At 65.6% G+C, this 26,396-nt stretch overlaps 1 protein-coding gene across 1 annotated transcript in view; it reads left to right on the top strand.

Moving 5' to 3' along the window:
- Positions 1–26,396, top strand: part of LOC119100483 (uncharacterized) — a 49,866-nt gene that overhangs the window by 19,937 nt on the left and 3,533 nt on the right. Inside the window, exons 4-14 of the mRNA XM_037223574.1 lie at positions 2,297–3,675; positions 3,778–3,837; positions 4,045–4,268; positions 4,713–5,133; positions 5,188–5,310; positions 6,067–6,327; positions 6,373–6,486; positions 6,655–7,356; positions 21,192–21,351; positions 23,430–24,340; positions 25,168–25,216. Coding sequence (XP_037079469.1) covers positions 2,297–3,675; positions 3,778–3,837; positions 4,045–4,268; positions 4,713–5,133; positions 5,188–5,310; positions 6,067–6,327; positions 6,373–6,486; positions 6,655–7,356; positions 21,192–21,351; positions 23,430–24,340; positions 25,168–25,216 — 4,404 coding nt within the window. The remainder of the gene's footprint in view (positions 1–2,296; positions 3,676–3,777; positions 3,838–4,044; positions 4,269–4,712; positions 5,134–5,187; positions 5,311–6,066; positions 6,328–6,372; positions 6,487–6,654; positions 7,357–21,191; positions 21,352–23,429; positions 24,341–25,167; positions 25,217–26,396) is intronic.

Raw genomic sequence — 26,396 nt, 5'->3', positions numbered from 1 at the left:
GCGACAGTCGTTTGAACTTCCTGACGTCCTGACGCGGTTCAAAGCGTCTCGTTTGTAACGTCTCCTTGCGTAAGTTTTCGTCGATCGTACCGATCGTCCTCCCTCTGTTTTCATTTGAACCTCTGTGCTGCTTTCTCCAGCCGTTGGTCAGGCCACACAGGCCTCCCCCATCGCCGGGGAGTGGGGTGGACAGCGGTGGCCCTGTCCTCTTTTTGTGCGGACGGCTGCCGGCGGCCGGCCCGCCGCCGCCGCCGCGGCCTCGCCGTCGTCCTGCGTGCCGTACCGGAGGCCGCTGAGGCGGTCCACCGTCCGCCATTAACCGGCACCATATGGCGGCTCCATTAGCCGTCGCCGGGTCGGTGGCCTCGGTGCGGTGCGAAGTTCTGTTGGTCGGTCCAGCGCGGCGTGGTCAAGGCTGGGCGCGAGCTCGGGGCGGTCTGCTCGTGCAGGCCGAGGCAGTCACAGTTCACCGGAGTTTTAACAGTTGTGGTCCGGGCCGGTCCAGACCCACGCCGACGACGTCTCAAGACCAGCGTACACGTCAGCGACAGGGGGCTGTATGGGAGCGCACTGCGAACCGGCGTCGGGTGGACATTCCAGCGTCGTGCACAGTCCGCAGACACTGCATGGGGCAAGGCGCGCTCATCCCAGAACCTCGGCGCCAGGGCTCTGGTAACCGCTGCCCCCACCGGCCGGGCAGATATCGACCGAAATGTTTGTACGTGTGTGCTTTTGCTCCTCGCGCGACAGGAAGAACAACACAGACGCGGTGGTCTGTACAAGGTCCGGTCATTAATCATGTCAAAAACGGTAGCCTCGGCCCAAGTATTACGTCTCTAATGGACCATGAACCAGCACCTCCGGACGTCACCACTGGCGCGCCAGGCGCGCCGTCCCGGGGCACCATGGCGGCCGTTCGATCAGACCCGCGCCGGCCCTGGGAGGTCGGAGTTCTCAGCGGCTTCTCGCTGCCGTCTCGCCTTCCGTCCTCGGCTCATTAGTCACAACTGCCAGAGCCATTCTCCGCCCCTGCTCGTGGGAGAGTACCGCCGCCGCCCCGGGCCGGGTCCACGCGTGGGAAAGCCGCCGCCGCCGCCGACCCCGCCTCCGGCTGTGGTCTGTCTGGCCCGGTCTGGCCCGGTCCGGTCCGGTCCGGTCCGGTCCGGTCCGGTCCGTTCGGGGGCTGCCGGTGAACCGTCGGGGACCGAGCGGATGGACGGGGTGGGGCGGGCGGGGCGGCAGTCGGCCCCCCCCCCCCCCCCCCCCCCCCCCGCGGCAGGTGCTCACCGGACGCCGCCGGGCGTCAGCCGGACAGCTGCAGCTGCTGACCGGTGCTACAGGCATGCGTCAGCTGCAGTACGCCTTGTGAAGTCCGGAGTTGAACAGCTAGTGGAATGCGCTGGAAATCTGTGTCACGTTTCCTCATAGTGAATCGGGCTTTCAACCGCAGGGATGATTTGTGATTTCGTGAAATGGGTAGACGAGGTAGATGGCCGGCGGGAAACGCGTCCAGTGTTGCAAACGGACTACAACAGATTGTCTCGGTTCAGTGTCAGTATAATTCCGGGGCTGATGACAACCGGGGCTTCAAAAGGGACGAAATAGCTCTAAACGAGTTGTTTGCGTGCCATGCAAATGACTTCACAAACGCTCGTGACTTACGCTCCACGTGGTACCATTTATATTGCACTGAACTGTGAGCGTGGCATTAGCCGGCCCGGTTGTGGGGCTGTGAAAGACAGACCTTCTGGCGGGTGAGCGCATATTTTTGACGATCATGCCCAAAACAGTACCAATTCGACCTAGATCACGGATGTACCCGGCGGAAATGCTCACCTCCACGGTTCGTTCTGTTCGCTCATTCTTGCCTGACAGGTTTAGCTAAGCGCTTTGCTCCTGGCTTGCTTTCAATTATATGTGAGAAGAATATCTTACGGGCTGCATTTTCGCTTTCCTTGCGTTTTGACTGATGGGATTTGTGTTTCTTTGCAGTATAGTTACGGATGAGAATAAATACCCCACTGAGTTCGTGGAAGTTAAGATATGCTCACAGTTCGAATGTGAACAGCTCGACCCTTTGTGTCACTCACGTGTTAAGTTCAGGTGTGAGAGGCACCGGGCGTCAGATGGGCGACGCACCACTAGAGAGCTGAGGCCCCGCCACGTAATTTAGTAGCTATCACAAACAGCAAACCAGCACTTAATTACCACCGCCTAAAGGCATCCAGCTGACCAACTCACCTACGGATAGGTGCGAGATGACCCTGACATAACCAGCCCGTCTCTGCCTTCGCAGATGACTTCAACCCGATGGCCGGGCTGGACGCGGCGCTGGCGACCACAGGTAAACTCTCGCACGGCGCACCGGCGCCCGGCGCCGACGGCCGCCTCCCCGATCTCAAATACAAACAGCTGTTCGATTTCGAGGCGTTTCTCAAGTCGGGCGGCACGGACCCGAGCCTCCTGGGCATCGGACCGCCGTCGCCGTCCCAGCTGCCGTCGCTGGACACGACGTTCAGCACCAGCGCCACCCTGTACCCGTTCTCGGACACGGCCCAGGCGGCGCCACCGTCGCCGCCCTGCCCGGCGCGTCAGGCAACGTCCGAGTTCCGGCTGGGTCGGGTCGAGCGCTCCTACTACACGAACCCGTTCGTCAGCCTGCCGCCGTGTTCGGCCGAGGGGCCGCCAGAGCTGGTGTTCAGCCTCGAGGACGTGCTGGACCACCGGTCGGCGGCCGCCGGCGCGCCTGGGAACGGCGCCGAGCGCGCTCCCACCGGCGGCGCGCCGAACGCCGTCCGCGAGGATCGGTCGGTAGCCGGCGATTTACAGCCGGGTGGCGGCGCCGGCGGCGCCAAGGTCCTGGGAGCGCCCGGTAACGGCTCATTTGGGGTCGCCGCGGCGGAGCGAGCCGCCGCCGGCGGTGGCGTGCGTCCCAGTGACGGCCGCGCATCGGAGGCGGTCGGCTGCGAGTCGGCGTCGGAGCGCGCGCCTGGCACGACCCCCGCCGCCGCCATCGATTCCAAGTGGGACCTGGGCAGCTGCGAGGACTTTGAGAACCTGAACCGACGCATCGAGTCGCTAACGTACGACTTCGAGGAGGAGGAGCGGCGCAGTCTGGAGTACATCGTGGACGACGAGGGGCCGGAGCGGCGCCCGGCGCCGCTGGAGGCCGATGAGGAGGAGGAGGCGCCGGCGCGCGCGCGTGACCCACGCGTGAAGCGCTTCCACAGCTTCGGCGACCTGAGCATGATCACGGAGGACGAGCTGCAGGAAGCAGGCAGCGAGCAGAGTCTCACCAACAGCGACACGGAGAAGGGGTCGAAGCCGGCCTCGCCCGGCTCGGCCGACTCGGCCGGCGGCGCGGGCGAGCGGCGCCAGCGGCGGCCGACCCGCCTGGGGCTCCTGAGGCATTCAAGCGAAAACCTCAGCGAAGACTCAGGCTACGGCGACCACACGGTCGACCGCGTCAGTCCCCAGGACCCCTCCGGCCGCTCCGCCAGCCTTCCGCAGAGCAGCTCGCCGCCGGCGACGCGCGCCTCGCCGCCCAAGCGGCCCAGTCCGCTCGGCCGACTGTCAAAGTCGACCTCCGACCTGAGCCCGTCGTCGCAGCGGCGCCGTCGCCTGCTCGAGCTGATTTCGCGCGACGAGGAGCGGCGCGCGCGCCTCTACGCCGACGCGCGCCCCTCCGACGCATGGCTGCCGGGCCCGCGGCTGGCCGACGCCCCGCCCCCCGTCGCCGGCGACGGGGGCGAGACGGCGGCCGAGCGCGCCGAGCAGACGGACGTGGAGAGCGTGCTCGTGCTGCTGGAGAACGAGGAGAGCAACTCAGTGATCCAGGTGCTGCGGGAGAGAGTGGCGATGGCGCGGCCTCACGACGCCATGGCCTGGCCCGTGCCGGCGCCGCGCTCGCTCGGCCGCGCCGCCGCAGCCGTCTACCAGAACGTGCCGCCGAACGCGCGCGCCGCGCGCGAACGCGACGCGACGCGCCCGACCGCGCCGGCCGCCACCGATCGCGACCCGCGCGTCAAACGGGACATCGAGCAGTTCGAGCGCATTAAGGAGGCGTTCCTGGAGAAGGGCACGTACAACATTTACGACGACATGGTGAGTTGGCGCTCGCCGCAGAAGGCGTTTGGCCGCACGCGCTCCACGCCTGACCTGTCGCTGGATTTGTCGGCGGAGGAAGCGGCCGACGGCTGGGCGGCGATCGTGCAGGAGTCGCCGCGACCGCGCTGTTTTGAAAAGTTGGCGCCGTCGGCGCAGGAAACGCCTGTTTCGAACGAACGCGTTTGTGTCAACAAAGGGTCCAGTGAAATAGAACACGAGTCGGATGACATTCAAGGCCGCCGGTGCGGAGCCTCGCGAGGGTGGGCCGGATCGGATGGCGAGCCGCGCGACATCTATCTGTCGGAGAGCCAAGCTGAGCTTCTGCCCATGTACCGCTCGTCGGCGGGCCGGCCGAAACCACTGGATCTAAAATTGGCGGAGGAATTCCTGCTGCTAGAGGGCATGGAAGGGGAGGGTTACGCGCCCGACGCATACCAATACGACCCTCCGTCCCCGCGCGGCGCCTGCCATTCACAACCGGCGGTCGGCGTGCCACCGGTCGGAGAAGCGGTGGAGCCGGGCTCTCCGCCAATAGGAGAGGCGGACGAGTGGGCCACCCGCCCTGCCGCAAGCGCCTGTGACGCGCCGGCTGGAACGCGCAAGAGCCACAGCCTGTGGAACCTGTCGGGAGTGCGCGATGTGGCCGCGCCGGACGAGGTCACGTGCGACTGGCAGCGCTCGCGCAACCGCAACGGCGCCTGGCTGTTGAGCAAGAGCGTGCAGGACCTGTGGTCGGCGGACAACATGGACTCGCCGCGCCGGCTCGACTACTACAACCAGACGATGGAGTGGCCCGGCAGCGGGGACTACCTGGCCTGCGAGCCGGACGAGTACTGGGCGCGGGCCGCTTCGCCACGCCGGCCGCCGGCCACGCCGCTAAATTTAGACGCGCCAGGCGGCGGCCCCGTGTGCGCCGAAGTGAGCTTCTGCCAGGCGGCCGACGTGTGCTCCGGCTGGTTACAGGCCAGTATGGAGCCGGAGGCGAGCGAGCAGCGGTCACTGAACGGCCAGTTCTTCGAGCCGACGGCGAGCGACGCGGCACGGCGCACCGGACGTCCGCTGACGCTGAACGGCGACGAGCCGGCCGGCCCGCTGCGGACGATGAGCGCCAACAACTCGTTCACGGCGCGCGTGCCGGTGAAGGCGTACGGGGCGCGCAACGATGTGGAGGTGTACATCAACCGCGCGCCGGCGCCGGCGCCGGCGACGGAGCCGGAACCGGAGCCGGAGCCAGCGGCGGCGTCCCCGGACGCCGTGGTGGTTGCGGGCCAAGGTGCGAGGCGTACAGTTCAGTCCGGTGGTGTCGGAGGTGCAGTGGCGGGAGAGTTACCTGGACGACGAGCCGGGCGCGGCGCCGGCCGCCGAACGCCGGCCCATGCAGACTTTCCAGCGGCCGGATCGGGACGACCCGGCCCCGGCCCCGTCGGCTCCGCCGCCGACCCCGCCGCCGCCGTCGGCCGTTGGGGCTCCGCCGCCGCCGTCAGCGTCGGAAGAGGCTGAGGACGGCCAGGCCGCTGCGCAGAGTCGACCCTGCGAGCGGAGGCCGGCGGCGGCGGGCGACAAAACCGACGCCGCGACCGAAGGCAGCGCCGCCGCAGCCGCCTCCGAGGTCGACGAAGAGCCTGGCATCGGCGGCGGCGGCACCGGCCCCGCCGGCCCGCAGCTCACCGCCGCCGCCGCCGCCGCCGTCCGTGCAGAAGGCGAGGCCGGAAGCGGGGGCCGTCGGCGGCGAGACAGCCGACGGCCGGGGAGCGAGCCGAGAGCGGTGGGGTGGCCGTGCCGCGCGCTGTGCCCCCGCCGACGGTACCGAAGAGCGCACCGCCGCCCAAGACATACCCGCCCGCCCCCGTGGACTCAGCGGCGGAGACGCCGACGGGCGACGCGGCCGCCAAGTCCGCGCCGGGCGAGCCGGTGCGGGGCAGGCGGAGCGGCGGCCAGCCGGTGACCGTCCGGCTGCAGGGTCCGAAGCCGGACAAGGCGGAGAAGCCGGAGAAGCCGCCCAAAACGTCCGTGCTCGTGCGGCTGGGCCTGGGCCGGCTGTCGGGCGGCAGGTCCAAGCCGAAGGTGCCGCCCAAGCCGGAGAGCATCAAGCCGGCGTCTCGCTCGCCGTCGCCGCGTTCGCCACCGTCGGAGCTGCCCAGTCCGATCGCCTCGACGCCGAACGACGACTCGCGCCGCTCGGTGTCGCCGTTCGGTGCAGACGCGGCCACCTCCACGCCGGTAGCCGCACAGAGAACTCTCGCACCGGCGCCCGTTGTCCGGCAGCAGGCGGTTGAGGAGTCGCCGCCGCTGCCGCCGCCGCCGCCGGCGCCGGCTAAGGCGGAGTTCCGCGCGCCGCCCAGCCCCGTCGTACGGGCCAAGTCGCTGTCGCTGCCCAAGGCAGCGAACATTGCGCTGGACGCGGCAGGAACGGCCCCCGATCCCGCCGAGTCGGCCGCCGCCGGCCGGCCGGCCACCACCAAGCCGCCGCTGCCGCCGCAGGCGCTGCGCGTACAGACGCAGGCGGCGCGCGCCCGACTGACGAGCGCCCGGCGCAACTTCTTCCAGCTGGAGCAGCAGCGCGTGATCCCGCTGCGCTCGGTGCCCGCGGCGCCCATCCCCGACTCGGTGGCGGCGACGGCGCGGCCGGGCGGCGCCGCGGCCGAGATCAAAGACGCGTTCGAGCGGTTCCGGCAGCGCGCGCGCGAGGATCGCGAGCGGCTGGCCAAGAGCACGCCCAACCTCAGCCTGATCGAGACGGCGACGCGGAGTCTGGTGCGGCCGCTGCCGCTGCCGCCGCCGCCGCCGCCGGCGCCCGCCCGGCCGCCTATTGATCGGCCGTCAGGCCGCGCCGAGCAGCGGTGCGCCGACCACGACGACGACCACTCGGTGACGCTCCAGGAGGAGGGCAATGTGGTCATTCTGCACGCGGCGGGCGGCGCGCGCGCGGCGCGGCCCAGCAAGAGCCGGGACAGGTTCGCGCAGCGGCGTGCGGCCGCGCTGGCCCGGGCTCGCAGCCGGAGCGTGGGCGTGCTAGAGACCGACCTGGACTCGCCGTCGGCGGGCCAGCGGCCGCCGCCGGAGACGGACCTGGACGCCATCGTGCGCAGCCTGCAGGAGTGCATCGACGAGGCGTCTCCCAACAAGGAGAAGGCCAAGAGCCTGCTCAACCTGGACAAGAACATGGAGTTCACGCTGGCGCAGGGCGTCGACTCGCGCGCCAAGTCGATGGAGTTCCTGCTGGACGACGAGAACAAGAGCGCCGTGCAGGTGAGTGGACCGCCGCCCGACGGCGGCTGGGCTGCCGCAGACTCCGGCAGCGGGCGGCGATCGCCAGGCTGTCGATGGCCGCTGTCGATCAATGCTGTATGGTGTACCGATCTCTCGCGCCCTCTGTCCCTCACTGTCCTCTGTCTCCTGCGGCCCGCGCGGCGCCCTCGCCGCCCGACCGTGGTTTATTTGTTGTGTTATTTACGTCCTGGCGCGGGCTGAATGGAAGCCTCGGTTTAATTATTTATCTGCTCGGTCGAGGCCAGTCGTCGCCCTCTGCTCTATACACATACCGGCTGTGCACACATCCACCCTTGTTAGGCATCATTGTCCACACATTCGAGGTTTCCGTCCCTCATCCTTCCATTCTCCTCCTTCGTTTTCCCGGGCGGACCGTTGTTTGTCCCGTTCGCCATCAGTTTACCATTTCTTCATTCTGTTGTCATCGCCCTCTCGCTCCCCGCTCCCAGCTGTTGTGCCACTTCCTCGCCACGCCGTCTTTTGGCCGGCACGGGATCCCTCGCATTCCCACACGCCGCGTTCATTACGGCCCGATCGCGTCCCCCGCACCCCACCTTTCCGCCATCGCCGGCCTGATTAGACGACCACCGGCCGCACACGGTCCCTCCGCAGAACGAGCGGGGTCGGCACGCGCCGCGCCCGTCTAATTAGCAGCCGATTATTCAGCCCCGCGCGCCGTTGGGCGCAGTCTGTGTCCGCGCCGCCGGCCCAGGCCGCGGGCGCGGGCGCAGCAACAAACCATTAACGTGGAGACGGCTCCAGGATGCCGGTAACTGCCTCGCACTCGGGTGGGGTGCGTTCGATAAGCCGGGAGCGCATCGTGCGAGTGTGCGGCGCTTGACCAGCCCGACCCGAGGCGCAGTCGACCGGTCCGGTCCGACCGGTCCGCTGCCCCCGTGCCGGGCGGTCCGGGTCCCATTCAACCGGTGTTTTCATGTCGGCGGGGCGGGCGTGCGCCCGGCGTCTATTTTAGCCGCCCGCGTCGAACGCTGACGCGCCGTCAGTCATCACAGCCGCGGCCGGTGTCGGCCGCACCCCATCCGCAGCCGGGAGAACGGCGGCGGCCTCGGCTCGCTCACGGCTGCCGGCGGCCCGCCGAGCGCCCGCGCGGTCCGACGGTGCGGCGGCGGGACGGCGCGCCGGGGGTCGCTGCGCAGCCTGACGCTCACGACTGCCGGCGGCCCGCCGAGCGCTCGCGCGGTCCGACGGCGCGGCGGCGGGACGGCGCGCCGGGGGTCGCTGCGCAGCCTGACGCTCACGACTGCCGGCGGCCCGCCGAGCGCTCGCGCGGTCCGACGGCGCGGCGGCGGGACGGCGCGCCGGGGGTCGCTGCGCAGCCTGACGCTCACGACTGCCGGCGGCCCGCCGAGCGCTCGCGCGGTCCGACGGCGCGGCGGCGGGACGGCGCGCCGGGGTCGCTGCGCAGCCTGACGCTCACGTGCCGCCGGCCGCCGAGCGCTCGCGCGTCCGACGGCGCGGCGGCGGGACGGGCGCGGGGTCGGAGCGCAGCCTGACGCTCACGGCTGCCGGCGGCCCGCCGACGCCCGCGCGCCGACGGCGCGGCGGCGGGACGGGCGCCAGGGGTCGCTGCGCAGCCTGACGCGGCGGAATCCCGCGGTGGCCGGTGACGCTGGCGAAGGCTGAGTCGTGTGGCTTTAGGCACGCGGCAGCGGCGGCGCGCGTCTCTAAGGACCGGACCGGACGCCGACACGTGGGCGGTGGCGCGGCGCGGAGGGAGGGGCGACGCGCACGTGCCGGCCGCCGGCGGCGGTCGCGAGCCCTCCGGCCCTCGGCGTTCTCCCCGGGGCGGCCGATCAATGGACGGCCTTGTCAGGCGGCCGCCCGCCGGCGCCGGGGACATCTCGCCGCGCGGGGCCGGGCGGACGGCGCGCGCGCCGACCACTTGCAGCGATGACGCGGCGCGCTGCAGCCGCCGCCCGTGCGCTATCATGAGCCCGTGCACTTGCATCGGACGTCAGTAAACAGAGGCGCCCACTCTCCGGCGAGCTCGGCCGGGCGCCCACTTCCCGCACGGCCCTCTCGACGGACGGACCGCGGCGCTCGCCGCCCCGACCCGACCCGAGCCGACCCGGCCCCGCCCCTCGGCCTCGAGCTCGGCGCAGTCTTGGCCGCCTCCGGACGACTGGGACGCACGGTCGAGCGCCGCTCTAGGCCAGGTCACCGCCAGTGTCAGGATGCAGCAGCCCCCGAATCTGCGGCACACCAGGTCTCTGAGAGAGGTAAGAGCCGGCGGCGGGCGACGGGCGGCGGAGGTCGGCACGCGGCGCTCGGTGGCCGGCCGGGCGTGGCTGGGGCGCTGGCCGGTGCCGGCCACCGCGACACGCGGAGCTCAGAGCCGGTGGGCCGCGCCCTGGGAACTGTCGCCGGAGCTGGGGCGGGGCGCCCCGCACCGCGCCGTTTGCCGGCTGCACGCGGCGCGGCGGGTGCTGGCGCCGCCGCCGCCGCCGGCGCCGGTTCGGCCGCGGGCTGGTGCGTGTCCGCCGTGTCGGCAGCAATCGTCGGCCTCTCCGCAGCCTGGGACCTGTCATCTCGGCCGCGCGGGCGCCGGCCACGCCCATGTGTCGCCCCCCCCCCTCTCGCTCGGAAGGGGGCCGCGTCGCGGTCCGGGCCGGTCGACACAGAAAGTCGCTCTCAGCGCTGGCGTCCACTCTATTTCTCCGCAGTGCGGAGTGCCTCGTTGGATCCAAAGTCTGGCTGCCAGCGCCGGTCTCAGCGCCACGGACGGAGTGTGAGTGAACGGACGGGCTCTGCAGGCCACCGTTCAGCGCGACATGAACTTCACAGCAATCTGGGCGAACCATCGCCAGCAAGGAACGGCGCAATGCGTCGTGACGACGTGCAAGGTGTTATGTGCAGCATAATTTCACACAGTAGATGAATGTAAATTGCTCTTAAGCCACTTTCGGACTGTTCAATCGCGTAACGAGGGGTGTCCAGCCGCAAGATTACACTTTAAATGCTAGATAACCATTTAAGCCACGAACAGCGTTGTTTTCCCGGGAGTGTGAAAGTTAGCCTTGGTCGTTTCACTGCAATCGCCTTTGCGGGGCGTCGGCGGACCCTTGAAGCCCTGCCAGTGGCGGGCTCTGGTCTGATAAAGCCTGATAGCCGTCTGTCGTCGACTGAGAGAGCGACTGTAAACAGAGACCGGGTGACGTAACCACTCCAACCTGCCCCCCTCCAACTGGACCACCCGAGCGGCCGGGAGGCGGCCCGCACTGCCCCGCCCCCTCCCCCCGCCACTCCGGCCTCTCCCCGTGAGCCTGTGCGAGTCCGACTATCGAGTGACGTGTTCCGTGGGAAGCTGCGGAACATATGCCGTCCAGACATGCCTCTGTATCAATCGCGCGTTTTCGTCATCAATGTCTCGCCCAAAATAAGGTCCGGCAGGCGGTCCCGCTTCCCGTTACCGCTGATGGGAGTGGCATGCGTCCTGCAGCGCAGCCGCGCGCGCGGACCCTCTCCGTGCACGGCCTCCCCGCCGGACCCGGCTGCAGCCGACCGGCATCTGGCGCCGCTCGTGCGGCCGGCGCCGGGCTGTGCGCGGCGGGCCTGTATGTACCGTTGGGCGGCGCTGCCCGGCCCGACCTCGGCCTCTCGACCGCCGGCCGAGGTTTGACCTCGCCGCAGTGCCCGCCGACTGGGGGTCAGCTCAGCTGGCGGCCGGCCACGCGGCGGACACTCGCTGTGTGTCCGCGGACAGAGGACTCTGCCGTTGTGTCCGGTCGGCGGAGGGCGGACTCTCGCTGTATCCACGAGAGCGGGACAGTCTTATCCGCGACGTACGCCGACGTCTGGCGGACTACGCCACAGGTCCCCACTGCCACGGCTGCGGGCGCGGACCGGAATCGGGCGCCGTCCGTTACACGGCCGCACCTCAGATGTAGCTGCACTGCCGGAAACACCAGGTCTGTCCCGGGGGACCTCCAGCCGCCCCGTGGGATCTCCAGCCACCTCGGGGGACCTCCAGCCACCTTGGGGGACCTCCAGCCGCCTCGAGGCCCGTCGAGGCGCGGCCGCTGCCGCCGCCGCCGAGGGGGACGGGGGGGGGGGACGGGGGAGGAGCCGTGCCGTGGCGTCATCACGCCGGTATGTGCGGCGCCTCGCGCCGGGCCTAGCGCCCGCATCGTTGATGAGCATTAACTCAAGGCTGACCTGCACCGCGGCCGCCGGAGCCGCCGTGCCGTGCTGTGCCGCGCCGTGCCGGGTCCGCCGTGTTGCAGCGTTGTTTGCGGACGACGCTGACCCCCCCCCCCGTGCCCTCACATTCAGTGTCACATTGCAACTGCAGCCGTGCAGGGCGGTGAGCGTAGTTTAAGCTGTCACAACGCAACCACGCGCGGAGGCAGAGAGAAAAAGTGGGAGGTGTGGGGTTGCTATGGGCGCAAAAATGTGCCCGTACCGCGGTCTGTATAGCCGGGTTTAGAGAGCGGTGGTCTAAGCCGTGCTTTTTGTGGAAAAGACCGCTGAGCCACGATTTCTGCAGAGAACAGACGCCGCATCCCCGCTGGATCCGGCTACGCCCGATGACAGCGGCCATGTGGTCGACGAGCTCTGTCAGCGATGCGCTCGGTCAGCCGTCGGTCTGTCCCGCTCCGTCCGTCCGTGCATTCCAGGACCTGGCCGCGATGACGAGCGTGTGGTGGTATTTACCGGAGGCCGCGGTGACGGCCGCGACCGCGCCTCCTCTTTGCACGACCCACTTCCGCGCGGTCGGTGCGCCTGTCCGCCCCTGGCTTCCCGGTGCACCGACCGGCGGCGGCTGCAAGGGAGCTGAGCTCAGCACCCAGTCTGGGTCAAGCCGAGCTCGAGTCGAGCCGCCGTCGGCCCGGCCGAGTCAGGTCTGAGTCGAGCCGCCGTCGGCCCGGGTCGGGTCGAGTCGAGTCGAGTCGAGTCGAGTCGAGTCGGTGTCGGCCCGGGTCGAGCCGAGCTCGAGTCGAGCCACCGTCGGCCCGGGTCGAGCCAAGCTCGAGCCGAGCCGCCATATGTCCGGGTCGAGCCAAGTCCAAGTCCACATGGTTCGAGCCGAGCTCGATTCGGGCCGCCGCCGACCCGGGTCGAGTCAAGTCCAAGTCCACATGGTTCGAGCTGAGCTCGAGTCGAGCCGCCGTCGGCCCGGGTCGAGTCGTGCTCAAGTCGAGCGGCGCCGCCGCCGCGCCGCTGTAATCATTCTGTGCATAACTGGTTTGGTCTGAGCGTACCGGCGCGCGGCGCCCGAGCGACTCGCAGAGCGGCGGCTCCGCTGGGCCACACGGACCAGACGGCCGGGCCGGCATAGCGCTGGAGAGAAGCCGCGTCTGACGGCTTGTTGGGAGCCGCGCTGCCGGCGGTGGGCCGTTGGGTCGGTCGGCGACGCAGTGAAAGCCTGTCCGTGAGAGTGTGAGGAAGTGGGCTAATATGGGCGGTGCAGGCATGCTCCCGTCGGTGATTACACGCTGTACGCCTGTTAAAGAACATCGGCAATGGTAATAAGCGGAACCGTAACATCGTTCCAGGGTGGCGTCGCGGAGGTGCATGGAGACGGATGGTCGTGTAAAGCGCACCGCTATTTTCGGCATTCACCGTGGAGATGAATTGGAGCGATTTTGAAGATTAGATGGCCGCCGCGGAGCGACGCATGGCCGCCGTTACAGCTGACTTACGTGACGCAGCGGGCCAACGGGGCAGCGCGGAATCCTCCGGCGGCACAACGGGCTGTGCTTCACGCAGTGGGCTACCCCTGATTGATATCTCACGGCGTCCGGCGACCGCCGTGGGGTGTCCCCACCTGTCGGCGGGCGCGCCAACTAGGCGGGTCGACCGCGCGCCGTCGGAGCCCGTCGGCCGCCGGTAGCGTGGCATCTGTCCAGAATCAATATTCTAAGCCCGGGGCTGCCTGCAGGCCGGCGTCATCATCTGTGCCGACCGCGCGCACTTCCTGCCGGCACGGTCACCGCGGCACACGCTGGAACGTGACGTCGCGAGTGTCGCGCCGGCGCACGGAGCGCGCTGACAGGGAAGGAGGGCGGCGGGGAGCGGGACGCGACTTGTCACGTCCAATTTCGAGGAGGGACGCATCTCAGCGGCGACGGATGCGCCGGTTCTATCCGCCGCATCTCCAAGGACGCTGCGGGGTTCTGCGTTGCGTCGCGCTCTGCGAAATGGGCGCAACTGGTCCGGCGTAATTCAAGATGTCGCCGCCGCCACTTACCAATTATCCGCGCAACCCTCCACTTCCCCCAATTCGGCCGCACGCCGCACCCCTCGCCGGGCAAGTGGCTGAGCAGGGCGGCGGCGGCCGCTGCTGTGCTGACCTCGACGCTCTCCCTCCCGGCGATTTTTCCGTTCTTCTAGTTGGTTGTGCGTCTTCGAAAATCGATAGGTGCCGGGCGGCGGCGGCGGCGGCGGCCCGGCGCAGTCAGCGGGCCGCGAGCTGGCCGGGGCGCGCGGCCGGCCGCACCGCCGCCGCCGCCATGTTCAGGAAGCTGTGGAGGAAGCGCTCGCGCCACCTGAGCGACGGAGCCATCCACCCGGTGAGACGACCGCCCCGCTCCCGCGAACACCCCCGCCTCCGCCCCCCGCTCCCGCCCCCGCTCGCGGCTGCGCCCCCCGCTCTCGCCCCCATCCCTGCCGTCAGTAAGATCTGTCCATTCTCTGACCGGTCATTCCTATGAGAGAGATTTGGTTTTCAAAAGTGTTTCTCGAATGATCCGGACCGCATTCTAGTTGCTTATTTCGTCTTTTCTCGTGAGGCAGCGCTCGAATTACCGATAACAGTGTATCGCAGGAAGTTATGGTGCTCTAGATTTCTCTTTGCACCATTAGTTCGCATTCTGCATGTGCTAAATTCGACCTAAGTAGTGGAGCATAACTTATGCACGTCTCGAATCTTCTCTGTTGAACTGCAGCGAACCGACCGGACCATAAACCAAATCGTGCCAATTTGGTTGGCGTGGGACATCTGTCCCGCCGAGTCAAAGTTGCGCGTGCCTCGAGATCTTGTCACCGCGCCAACGCCCACCGAGCTAATCTGGCTCACCCGCTGGACCGGCTTCTCATTGATCTAACTAAGTTGCGGGAATTTCATCTCCTTGACCCTCTACGGGGAGAACCATCGACCCGGCCCAGCTGCAGGAGTAACATCCGTCTGACCTATAGCCGGATCTGGGCTGCCCTGCCTGACCTACACGCAATCTGATACTGTTACCACACATCATTCAGCATATCGATCCGAGCCGCCGTGGTAAGGTCTGCGTGTTAAGCAAGTCGCACCGGTCTTCCCGCGCCGCTGAGAGTCTCATCGGCCGGGTCCAGCTGTTAGTTACTGTTAGGTATGCAGTGTTAAGGGTGCCTCAACTGCCCCGATTATTTGCGCCCTGATCTGGCTGCTGTGACTCACATCGGTCTGATCCAGCTGCCGTGACTCTCATTAGTCTGATCCAGCTGCCGTGACTCTCATTAGTCTGATCCAGCTGCTGTGACTCACATCGGTCTGATCCAGCTGCCGTGACTCCCATTAGTCTGATCCAGCTGTTGTGACTCACATCGGTCTGATCCAGCTGCTGTGACTCATCAGTGTGACCTGGCTGCTTTAAGTCTGATCGGTGTGACCTAGCTGCTGTGTCATCGACGTGACCCGGCCGCCTGCTGCGGGGAACGGCCCCTCCATCGATCGGCTCGTTCGCGTGAGAAAGGAAGAGGAGAGTAAGAGAGGGGAGAGCGAGGGAGAGAGAGGGAGGGAGACGGCAGGCGGCCCGGGCGGCCGGGCTCAGGCTGTCAGGAGGAGGGGGGGGGGGGGGGGGGGGGGGGGAAGGCAGCGCACGGTTCGAGCTGGCCGATGGAGGTCACTGAGAGAGGGAAGACGTTTCTAGCGCAGGCGTTGGAGAGGGAACCCAATGGGTTCTCTCCATGGGTCTCAATTGAAAAGACGCGTTTATGAATGACTCAGCGAATCTGCATTTTCCAACCACGCAGTGAGCTTCTTCATTCCGGCATTCCTGAAAGGCGACGAAAGCCTTTCTCACGGCTTACTTACAAAGGGAATGGTCCACATTGGTATTTCGTACGAATGTCATGCACCAAAGAAGCATTCAGTTCAGGTATCTTACATCAAACAGGCATTTGTGGACTTTGAGAGAAAATGAGGCGAGAATTCCCGTGCAAAATGCCCTCCGACAAAGCATCAGGGTCGAGGCCAGCGAAGGGCCGAGCCCCCCCCCCCCGAGCTAAATACGGAGCAATTTCGCTGAACTTTGGTCCAAATGCGTGTGATTTTGGAACAAGCTGTCTTATAGACCTTTTGGTCACTTAAGTCCCTCCCCCTGGGGGGAATTTCGGCTAAATCCTGCGCAATGTGGGGCCACCCTGCTCTTGTTCTACATTTAAGGTACATATTATCATTTTAAGCGTCGTGGTGGCAGCATTACGTCTTGCAAATCAGCTTTACTTCACAACAGCCAGCGTTAATAGCCAGCTGGTGCTGATGCGAGGTCGGACTTTGGGTCGCGAAACTGCAATAACGACGAACACATGACACCAGAGAAAATGAAATCCAAGCATAATCAAGGCAACGCTTTAGCCTTAATGAATGCGCTGCAATCCGAAGATCGGTAACATTTCAGCTTGACAAGGAATCCAATTTCACGAGATTAAGTTCTCAAGTAATGCGGGATGATATGTAGCTGTCGCATCTTATTCGGCCCAAACACCGACGCAGGTGTTTGGGCTGGTGGGGTCTGGGGCTGGGCTCGGCACAGCCCCCACGTTAGGCGTGCGCGCCGGTCCCGTCCGCCGCCGCCTTCGCTCGCGCTTCCTCTTCTCATCTGTCTTCTGGACGCGCCAGGTGGTGGCCGGCGGTGCCGGGTCGGCGACCGGGGCGTGTCTGCCCGCCGCCGCCGGCCCGCCCCGCCGAGCCGCCCCCGCCGCTGGCAGCGGCCCCGCCTGACTCACGCCGGGCCGCTGCGGGCGGGCCGCCGCCGCCCGATTGGGTTACGCCGGGGCGGCAGCCGAGCGGCGGCGGCGTCGACTGAGGCCTCCGGCGGGGAAGCACCTCGGTGTCGGACGCCCTGGAAATAGAGAGCGGCTGTTTATGTCACCGCGCCGCCTGAAGGGTCTAGTCATCGCAGCGGTTGTCTTTTTCCGGTCTGTGGCGCGTCCGTAAGATGATCCGAGCGGACTGGCCGCGTCCACGCGGACGCTCGGTTGGACTGGTTTCTCCTCCGTCCGCTCGGCGAACGAACGACAGGCGCACGCAGGACATTCTCGACACCACTCGGTGCGTTGATTATACAAGATAGGTGATATCATGTCCGCGATATTTGCGCGCACGGCAATCGTGTGTCACTCACGCGGGCGACGTGCCCCTGTGTGCCTCTCGTCAACACGTGATGGTGTGCACCGGCGGGACGGTCAGCCGACACCGGCGTCGAGCAGCCTCCGCTCTGACTCGGCTGTGCGCGCCGTCGCGGCGGGGGCCCCGTCGCGTCATCAGTCACGCGGCGTCACGTCACGCGGCGTCACGGGCGTCCCCGTCGGGGCCGCCCGTTTCTGGGCGGTGCCGCCGCCACCGCCGCCGCGGGGCGTCCCGTTCGTGAGCCCGCTGCCGGGCGTCGCAGTCGCAGCGCGCCGCCGCGGTCGACACCGACCGGCGGTTCGGTCTGTCACTATCGGGTGGCGTTGCGATCGTCAGCCGTCATCAATGGCCGGGATTGGCTTCGCCAGCCGTCAGCAGACGGAAATCGTCTAGACCGGCCATCGTCATGACGTGGCCGTCATACCGGTACCGTCATGGTGCCAGGCCGCCATCAGACCAGGCGGCGCCCGTCGGGACCCGTCACGTTATCCCGACAGGGGCATAGCGGTTGCTCAGCGGGCGGTCGACCGGTGACGGCCGCTGTATCAGGTCAGACCCTGACCGCCGGTGCCTGAGCCGCTATCGGTGGACGCCTGATAGCGTCCGCGCGCCCGGCCTGCCTGCCGCTGTCCGCCCGCGGCGGCAACGGCGGCGCCAGTCCGCAGCGCGAGTCCGCGGCCGAAGCGGCGCACGCGTGACCGGAGGTCAGCGGCGCCAGGTGGCCGGTAATGAGCGCGACGCAGCTGGGGTCCGGCCTACCGGCGGCGCTTCAGGTGAGTCGCCCGCCGCCGCCGCGCTGGGAGGGGCACTGGTGAGCCGGCTGGCAGCAGGTCTTGCGACCCCTCCCGGCCACGCCCATGATCTTCTGGAGCGCCTCCCTGCCGAACGTGCTCTGGCTGGCCGGGAACTGGAGGGTGCGCAAGGTTCGTACCCGCCGCGGCTGGCCGTATTCCGGCAGCTCGCGGGCCACGAGCCGGTTTTTGCTCGGTGTCTGGTGCGGCGTTTTTGTCGCCGGCTGTCGGGACCGTGCTGCCAAGTGCCAGTCGCCTCAGGCCGTCGATTGGTATTCATTTGTCGGGTCACGACGGTACGATGCTGTGAATTCTTGCCGTTTGATGTCGATACCGTCGTTGACAAATGACGTTCCACTCGAGAAGTCTGCGTGCTATTTCGGCGCTCATATTGATCATGCCGCCAAAGCGTTCACTCTTTCAAAACAATCTAGCTGTCGAGTCGACCTAACATTTAGCTGGTTTCGCTCGCGCATTTTAAATGCCGGCTTTCGTTGCGAACATTTGACGGACGCACGCTGCGACTAATGACATACTTACTCCTACGCCGAGCCGAAGCGATCAGCCGGCCGTGAGGCACCGAAATATGGCCTGTCATGCAACAGTATGGGCCCGCCGTCCCGCGTAACAACCGGCCGGCATCGACCGACGGGCCGCCGTCACCCACGACTTCCGGCTCCCGTGACGGCGCCGGCCACCTCGCCGCGGCGGCAGCGCCGGCGCCACCGCGTGTTCGGCGTCCATCAGCCGGCCGCCGCCGGGCACGTCCCACCGCGCCCAGCGACGCGGCGTCGCCATGGTGTCGGAGTCGACGGCGCGACGCCGCCGGCGCCAGTGGCGGCCCTGCGAGCCGGCGGAGCGCGCGCGCCAGCAGCCGTGCTTGCGACGCCGCGCCGCCCAGCTGTGGTGCTCGCCGGCGGGACAGGTGGTGAACAGGCGCGCGGCCACGGCCGCCGGCCGCCCGCCTGCCCGTGCACTTGTGGGGGTCGCGCGGAGCGGCGCGCCGTCGCTGTGCGGCCGTATCGGCGCGCCGAGTTTGCCCTCGTTTTAGCGCCGCGCCGCTGGTGCTGCGACGCGCGGACGGCGATAGGCGCGCGGCATCCACGTGAGCGCGACGTCGTCCGGGCCTGGGACGGGGTGCGGCGGAGCCACTCGGCCATTGAGGTCTCGTCCCTCTGGCGGCCGCAGCACGCAGCGGAACTGGTCCTGCGTGCCGCCGGAGCGGTCCGCGCCCGAGCTCGTCGCGGACAACGCCGGGGTGCTGACGAGGGCGCCGACGCCGCCGGCGCCGGCCAACTCCCGCCGCCGTGTCCGACGCCGGGGCGCAGCGTGTCTGGGGGCGGACACGTGTCCGACCGCTCTGGCCGGCCGCTATGTCCGCGCTCTGGCGGCGCCGGCGCCGGAGCCTGGCGCGCGCAACCGCCGCCACGGCGCACGTCTGGGACGCCAACGCTAACCCGGTACGCACGGCGCGCCGGCGCCGGGGCCGCCTGCCGCCGCCGCTGGTCCGTCCTGTGGTCACACGCGCGCGTGAATGCAGGCTCGAACCCACCGCACCCGGCCGGCTCTCACGCGAGACACGCTCGCCCGCAAACGGCAGCGTCCAACGCACGAACAATACCGCAGCCATGTATGCACTCAGAAAGGCGGCAATCAAGCGCTTGTTTGTGGTCACGCCTGCCCGTAAATGCATTCACACGCACGCACGCCCGCACGCACGCAAGAGCAGTCGCCGTGCACACGTATGCATCGTGCACATACTCCGGGGTGCATGCGCACGCCCGCGCCGTGGCACGCATCCGCCGGTGCCGGCAAGCGGGCACGCACCACACACCAACAGGCACGCTCCAGCCATCGATCCTGGGACGCGTCTGAATCGATGACAGTCGTGCCCGCCGTCGTGAGCCGTGTTTTGTCGGCGGCTGGGTGCCGTTTTTGTCGGAGCGCCGGCGGCCGGTGTCGTGTCGCGAGCAGCCCGGGTCGGCCGGGCTCGGGCCGGCGCCGACGTCGCCCGCCGCCCCCTCTGACCCAGTTCCGGGCAGACCGGCCGCCTATCCGGTGCCTGCGCGGCCTCGCTCGGCCAATGGGGAGCCGCCGGCCTCCAGCCTTACAGCGGGCACGGGCGAGCGGAGCCCGGGGAGGCCGCTGCAGGGGCTCGGGCCACCGGGTGCGGGCTGGAGCGGGAGAGGCGGGAGTCGAGCCTTTGACTCGTTGGATGCTGGGGTCGTCGTCAATTAGTGTGCTAAATGACTGATGCTCGTGCTTTGGATTGAATAGAGAAATATTCATTTCATCTACGAAAGAATGCGCAACATATTCAGGGGGGGGGGGGTGGGATGAGGAAGGTGGAAGCACAACATTGCTCCCGATTTTTTGCGATGGGCTGCGTTTCAAAAAGTTGTGTTTGCGGTTGTGCATATGCGGTTGTACGTATCGTATTTTCAATCGTCGAGCCGCCGACTAGGCCAGAGCTGGCAGCAGCTGACACTGTGCCGGTTTTGACTCAGAGCGGGCCCGTCAATCTGCCTCAGACGCAGGCAACGACTCAGCCATATTGAGCACCTCTTCAAACTCCGTGGGCATGTTCTCTTCTGTCCTGTACATACGCCGACCTGAACAATTCGCGTCGCGTTATAGCTCATTTCGAAATTTCTAGAACACCGTTGCTTTTAATATATGTTATGGACGTAACAGGACCGAGCAATCGAAGAGCCCGAAAGCCCAATAGCAAACTAGACTGCCGTCGGGAGGGGAGATGACGTCATCCCAAATTGTCCTGACTTCCACGACACGCAATCCAAGACGGGGGACATCAATCGCCATCTGTCCGCTGGCTCCTCGTGAGGCGCGGAGAGCGGTGACCTCGCGCCCGGCGCCAGCTCCCTGTCCAGAGTTCGTCTGGTCTCAGCTCGTTCTGCGGTTGCGGAGAGCGGTGACCTCGTGCCCGGCGGCAGCTCGCTGTCCAGTGTTCGTCTGGTCTCATCTCGTACTGCGGTTGCGGAGAGCGGTGACCTCGCGCCCGGCGCCAGCTCCCTGTCCAGTGTCCGTCTGGTCTCAGCTCGTTCCGCGGCGGCGGAGAGCGGTGACCCCATGCTCACGCGTCGCACGGCGCCAGCTCCCTGTCCAGCGGCCGTCTGGTCTCAGCTCGTTCTGCGCCGGCGGAGAGCGGTGACCTCGTGCTCCCTCGCCGCCCGGTACCAGCTCCCTGTCCAGTGTCCGTCTGGTCTCAGCTCGTTCCGCGGCGGCGGAGAGCGGTGACTTCGCGCCCGGCGCCAGTTCCCTGTCCAGTGTCCGTCTGGTCTCAGCTCGTTCTGCGGTGGCGGAGAGCGGTGACCTCGTGCCCCCACGCGGTCCGACGCCAGCTCCCGTCCAGTGTCCGTCTGGTCTCAGCTCTTTCTGCGGTGGCATAGAACGGTGACCTCGTGCCCCCGCGCGGCCCGGCGCCAGCTCCCGTCCGGTGTCCGTCTGGTCTCAGCTCGTTCTGCGGCGGCGGAGAGCGGTGACCTCGTGCCCCCACGCGGCCCGACGCCAGCTCCCGTCCGATGTCCGTCTGGTCTCAGCTCGTTCGGCGGCGGCGGAGAGCGGTGACGCCCGGCGCCAGCTCCCCATCCAGCGCCCGTCTGGTCTCAGCTTGTCTGGGCGCCGCCTCAGCACGCCCCGCCCTGTTTCAGCCGCCGGAGAATCAGCTGATGCGCGGGGACCGCCAGCTGAGTGAGCACGAGCTGCGCTTCCAGCGGTCGCTGCGCAACCTCAACACGCCCGAGTGGTACAAGAAGTCCAGCAAGCCGGACACGTCGTTGCGACGGGACTATGGCTCGGGCTCGCTGGCAGGTGTGTGTCGACCACTGCTTTTTAGCCCGAATGACTGTGTGTGCTGGTGGAAGGGCAAGTGTAGGTTATCGTGCCCTTCTAGTTATTCTGTGACTTGTGGTTGATTGAGTGGATACGTAAATATTATTTTTATTTCTATTGGATTAGTCGGCGATTTAACTGTGCTGTTGACCATTTGCAACGTTTTGTTTCCGACTGGAATGTGCCTTTTAGATGTGATGCATGTAGATGGCTGTGGCTATTGAGTATTCATAACCCCTGGGTGCCATAGGTGGCAATGTTCTTTAGGGTCTGGATGCGTCAAGATTCCTCGGAATTTCTCGTCTCGACTCCTTAACCTGTGTTTGCATCTGCTGGCTCTGCAGTACTTAAGTGCGGGTTTCTTTGCGTTCTCGTTGGGTTGCTAAATAGCTGTAACATTAATCGTGCGCATTTTATGCTAATGCGGCCGCGACTCTTGTCTGAATATATTTGTAATATCCTTCCATTAAAGATCTGTCCAACTGTGAACCCATAGGCGTAGGCGTAGTTCCTTAGGCGTAGTCCCATAGGCGTAGTTCCTTAAACTGGGTGTTGGCCGAGGGAGGCTGATCACCGAAAATTATGCGATCTTCCCCCGAAATGCGCGAAAAACGGGCTTCTCAAATTTGACCCACTTTCTTCTCAAAGTGGGGCGCGTGGAGGGGATGGAGGGTGGGGCGACTGGAGCCTACTCGGCAGCTGAATAGGAAACTCCACGCCTGGTAAATCGACGCCACGCGGCGCACCCACATGGGGCTGCCCAGATGTCTGAGCGGCCGGCGCCGGCGGCGGCCGCGCTCGCTCAAGTCCCGCTATTGACGCCACCGCTCATGGCGCAGCGCCAAATACCGGCCGCAGCGCCGGTACGGGGCTGACCCCAGCCGCATCTGGACCGCGGGCGGCTATAAAAACCGGCTCGGCCGCTTCATCTGAGTCCGATTAGGCTGACGAGCACGGCGGCGCCTGACGCACTGCGGCCTGCCGGACGGCTCGCAGACTATCGTGTTTGATTTGCCACCGCCCCGGCATCCCTAGCCGGGGCCGCGAGCCCAAGTGTCAACATGGCCGGGCGGGCTGAATCACCTGGTGCCGACACGTGATGTGCCCGTGAGAGGGCGCCAGCTCAGGCCCATTGATGTGGCGCCCGTGTTTTGATGCGCCGCCGTCGGACTCACGCATCGGGCGCCGCGAGCGAGCTGAAGACGAGCCATCGCAGTGTGGGTGGGCAGCAGCTCGCTCCTGCTTGCAACTTTAGCCAGGACGCTGCATGACGCACATTCAGGCGACGCCAGGGGCCACTGCACCGCTCCCTCTTCTGTTCATGACCGCTGTCTGCCAGACACCAGACCCATAGTCTCGAGCTCTGTGCTCTGAGCTCTGCGTGTGAGCCCTTGGTGTTTCGGGGCCGGACATGCCAGCGAACAGTTGCAAGGCCCACATGCCACTGTGCCGTTACAAGTCCTCCACGCCCCAGACCTGGCCCGTCTGCACGGCTCCGTATTTTTGCGCCGTGGCTGTGTCGTGTCTGGGACCGTCCAGCCGGCGCCCAGGCGGCAGGCTGGTCTTTACGACGCGCGTAAAGCTTTCATGACACCATTCCGGCTGCAATTTTGGACAGGAAACTTGGTGGCAGGAGGTGGTTAGTGTGGCAACGCCGCCTCGCCTTCCAGAAGTTACCGGCGGGTCTGTGCATCGAGCATGCATGCTTTGCACTTCTGCTTCAAATCTCTCTTGTTTTACAAGCCTTCGTGGTTGTGAGTCGGGCTCGCCGTCTTGAAAGCCCCTAGGTTCGCTATTTGATGTATTAGCTAAGAACCATCCATTTTTCATCGATTTAATGGACGTGGCTACTGTTTTGAATTGGCCATTCTGATTGGACGATTAAGGCTGGTGGCTAGTGTGGGCTGGGCCTGGAAGCGACGTACGACTCTCCCGCGACCCACTTCTCTCGCCGCTGGTTTGTCAACCACACGCCACCTGCACCCGTGATGACATTAGCCGGCGGCACGCCACATGCTGGGCCCCGCTCTCACGCCCACCCCTCCCCCTGCCCGCAGGCGGCTGGTCCGGCTTCAACTCCAAGTCGACGTCGAAGGAGAGCCTGCAGTCGAGCCGGTGCACCACGCCCACCGCCCAGTCCAAGGTGGTGATCCCGACGCGCGTGCGGCCGCCCGACTGGCGCTACGTGCGCGCCACCTCGCGGGAGAGCCTCACCAGTCCGGGCTCCGGCGCCGCCTCGCCAGCGCCCAGCGACCGCAGCGGCCTCTACTACGGCGGCGCGTACCGGGCCGGCTCGGCGCGTGTCTCGCAGACCAGCAGCGGCACGCAGAGCCCCGTCGGCAGCGCCGGCGGCAGCCTGGGCGGCACCGGCCGCAGCCTCGGACACCGGCCCGCCTACCTGGGCTGGCGCAGCCAGGAGCGCCTCAGCCAGGGCTACCAGACGCCGGTCGACCGGCTGGCCAGCAGCTTCGGACGCAACCGCAGTGAGGGCAACCTGAGCGGCGCGCGGCTGAGCCTACCGCGCGACCGCAGCGCCGGCAGCAGCGGCTCGGTCGGGCCGCCGCGCCAGCAGCCCGACCTGGACGTGCACAGCTCGATCAAGGAGGTGACCAGCGCCATAGTGCATTACTTTGACTCGACGGCGTCGTCCAACGGCGGCAGTGTGAGTGACATGGGCCGCTCTGGCTCGCCGCGGCCGCGGCACCGCTCGCCGGCCGGCGCGCGCGGCTCGCGGTCCGGCTCGCCGTCCAGGGCGCGGCCCGTCTGGCTGGAGACGGCGTTCGTCGGCACCAAGCCGACGGACGAGCCGACGACACCGGAGGCGGCCGGCGCCGTGCTGACCGACACGCTGGCGGGCGGTGGCGGCTCGCCGGCGCCGGCCGACGCCCCGCCGCCGCCGCCCTCCAGCGCCCCGCCCCCCCGCTCCGATGCCAAGGGCGACCATTACGAGCTCGGTGAGTTGCTGATGGTGTGACGCACGCGCCGCTGCCGGGCTTGGGCTCTAGTCGGGGCTCCTGAGCTGGGCCGAGTGATGTCCACCGGCCGTCGACCCGCGCTTGGTGTTCTCTGTAAATACTGTTTTTGAGTCGCGCTGAGCTGGGGCATGTGTCTTAGTTGTCGATTGAGAGGCGTTTTTGTTTTGTCCTGCTTTTTTGCGTTTGCGCTTGCCGCGGTTTCGTAGCATCCGCTGTCTGTTTGTTCCCTTTTCACTGGATGTGCTTCTCCGTTTGGCATGCGATGCACCGTTGTGTCGTTGTTGGTCAGCTTTTATGCTCAATGAGACGTTGGTCTCCACTCGATATGAAGCGCTTCGCCACGGCGATTTGGCGCCGGACATTCGATTCCATGCTCTGGCTTCTTTGTGGGGATATGAGAACGCTACGTCTCGAGTATGTTCCGTTTGAGAAAGATGTTATTCTTCAGCGTGGTTGCTGAGAAATCTTGCTCCTGTTTCATCTTACTCGGATGTAGTGGTCCTGATGCACTCCTCAGTACAGTTTAAATAGGGAAGTCATCATATGAAGAGTTAAGCGTGTAGGATACGTGCGTTCGATAAGAATGCTGGGCGGAAATAACGGATGGCTTCCACAATGATCTATTTTGTTGTGTTTGCTTGCAGTGTTTGCTATATTTTGTCCGAGTCACTTTTATGTTGTATATTTGATTATTTATCTACTTAATAAACTATTAGAGAGCAGCACCGAATTTTGCTTGGTTTTCATTTACGATTTGGGTAGTTGAATGGTCTTTGGTTCGACTTGGTATCTTTATTGCGGTGTGTTTCCTTTTTGACAGCACCTTCGTCTCGTGTTGATGCTCGTGTCGAGCAGGCTTAGTGAGCAAGGTAAGAATCTCACTGGTGACTGGGCATTCCTGTTCTGCAGTGAATGCTTCTGTGAACACGTCCCTGTTTGCCCTACTTCGCGTTGGACTGATAATGGGATCGGCTGACATTTTTTGCATGCAGTGCTTTTTAGAAAAACGTGCAACGCGTAATATTTCTTATCGGCCTAACCCCAGGAGTCCAGCTAATAATGGATTAGAAGCAGCCCGTGTACGTGAAAGATGTTAATCGATCTGCAGCGTGGATCGATATCGATAACTCGTGACGCTTTCAATTCAGTTTTCGCGGCGACTAACCCCGCGTACCGTGCCGAAACTCGAGTCCACTGATGTCGTGATAGATATGGATTGCCGAAAGCCTTTGGAAACGGTTCTCACCGCCGAATAGATGGCATCGGATCAGACAACGGCTGATAACCGACATGTCCGACAGTCGAACGGAGAAGTGGGGATCTAAGGTATCGAAAAGTATGTTAGTATCCTTCAGGCCATGTGATGATGGCGGGATGCCATGGCACTTTACTGCATCTTATCCGCGGGTACATGAGTGCGGGGCTACCGTTCGGGGTTTCAGCTCACTTACTTCGCCGTGCATTGTCCCACAAAGCACTTCCCCACACAAATCAGATGGACATGTTTTGCCCTGGGAGAGCATGTCTAGCAAAAATGGGCTGTGTTCTACCCGTACGGGTACATGTTTTCGAGTTTCTGGCCTCATGGCTAACATGTGGAGAGACGTGTCATGGTGCGTCACGTTGCGCCAAGCGGTTTCGAAATCATAGTTTGCCCAGCCTTTCCGCTCCTTCGTTGTAAGTTGGAGCGCTGGTGAACTTGGCAGTCAAAATAGTTGCAATTCGAGATGCGGGTCGAGTCATTGCAGGCTGTTCATGCTACCTTTGCGCGGTAGAGCTGTGGGCTGTGCTACAGCCTCGTTACGCATCCTCATTCTCTCTTGCCATCTGGTCAACATACTGGATGCTCCAGTGGGCGAGAGGCTACATGTCTAGGCGCGCTCGCATAGCCGCTGCACGCCTGACAAAGAGCGTAATGGTGGCTCAGCAACTTACACGTTCATTTTGCTTGCCTCGGATGTTTATTTGCATCTACGTCCATGACGCCTCAGAATGTAAAGTAACGATTTTTCATGCTACACGTACTTCATGTAGTTTTCAAACTGAATG

This window comes from Pollicipes pollicipes, unplaced genomic scaffold (assembly GCF_011947565.3).
Source record: "Pollicipes pollicipes isolate AB1234 unplaced genomic scaffold, Ppol_2.1 Scaffold_4881;HRSCAF=5763_pilon_pilon_pilon, whole genome shotgun sequence".
NCBI lineage: Eukaryota > Metazoa > Arthropoda > Thecostraca > Pollicipedomorpha > Pollicipedidae > Pollicipes > Pollicipes pollicipes.
The sequence above is the reverse complement of the archived record's forward strand: the minus strand, read 5'-3'. Positions and strand labels throughout refer to the sequence as shown.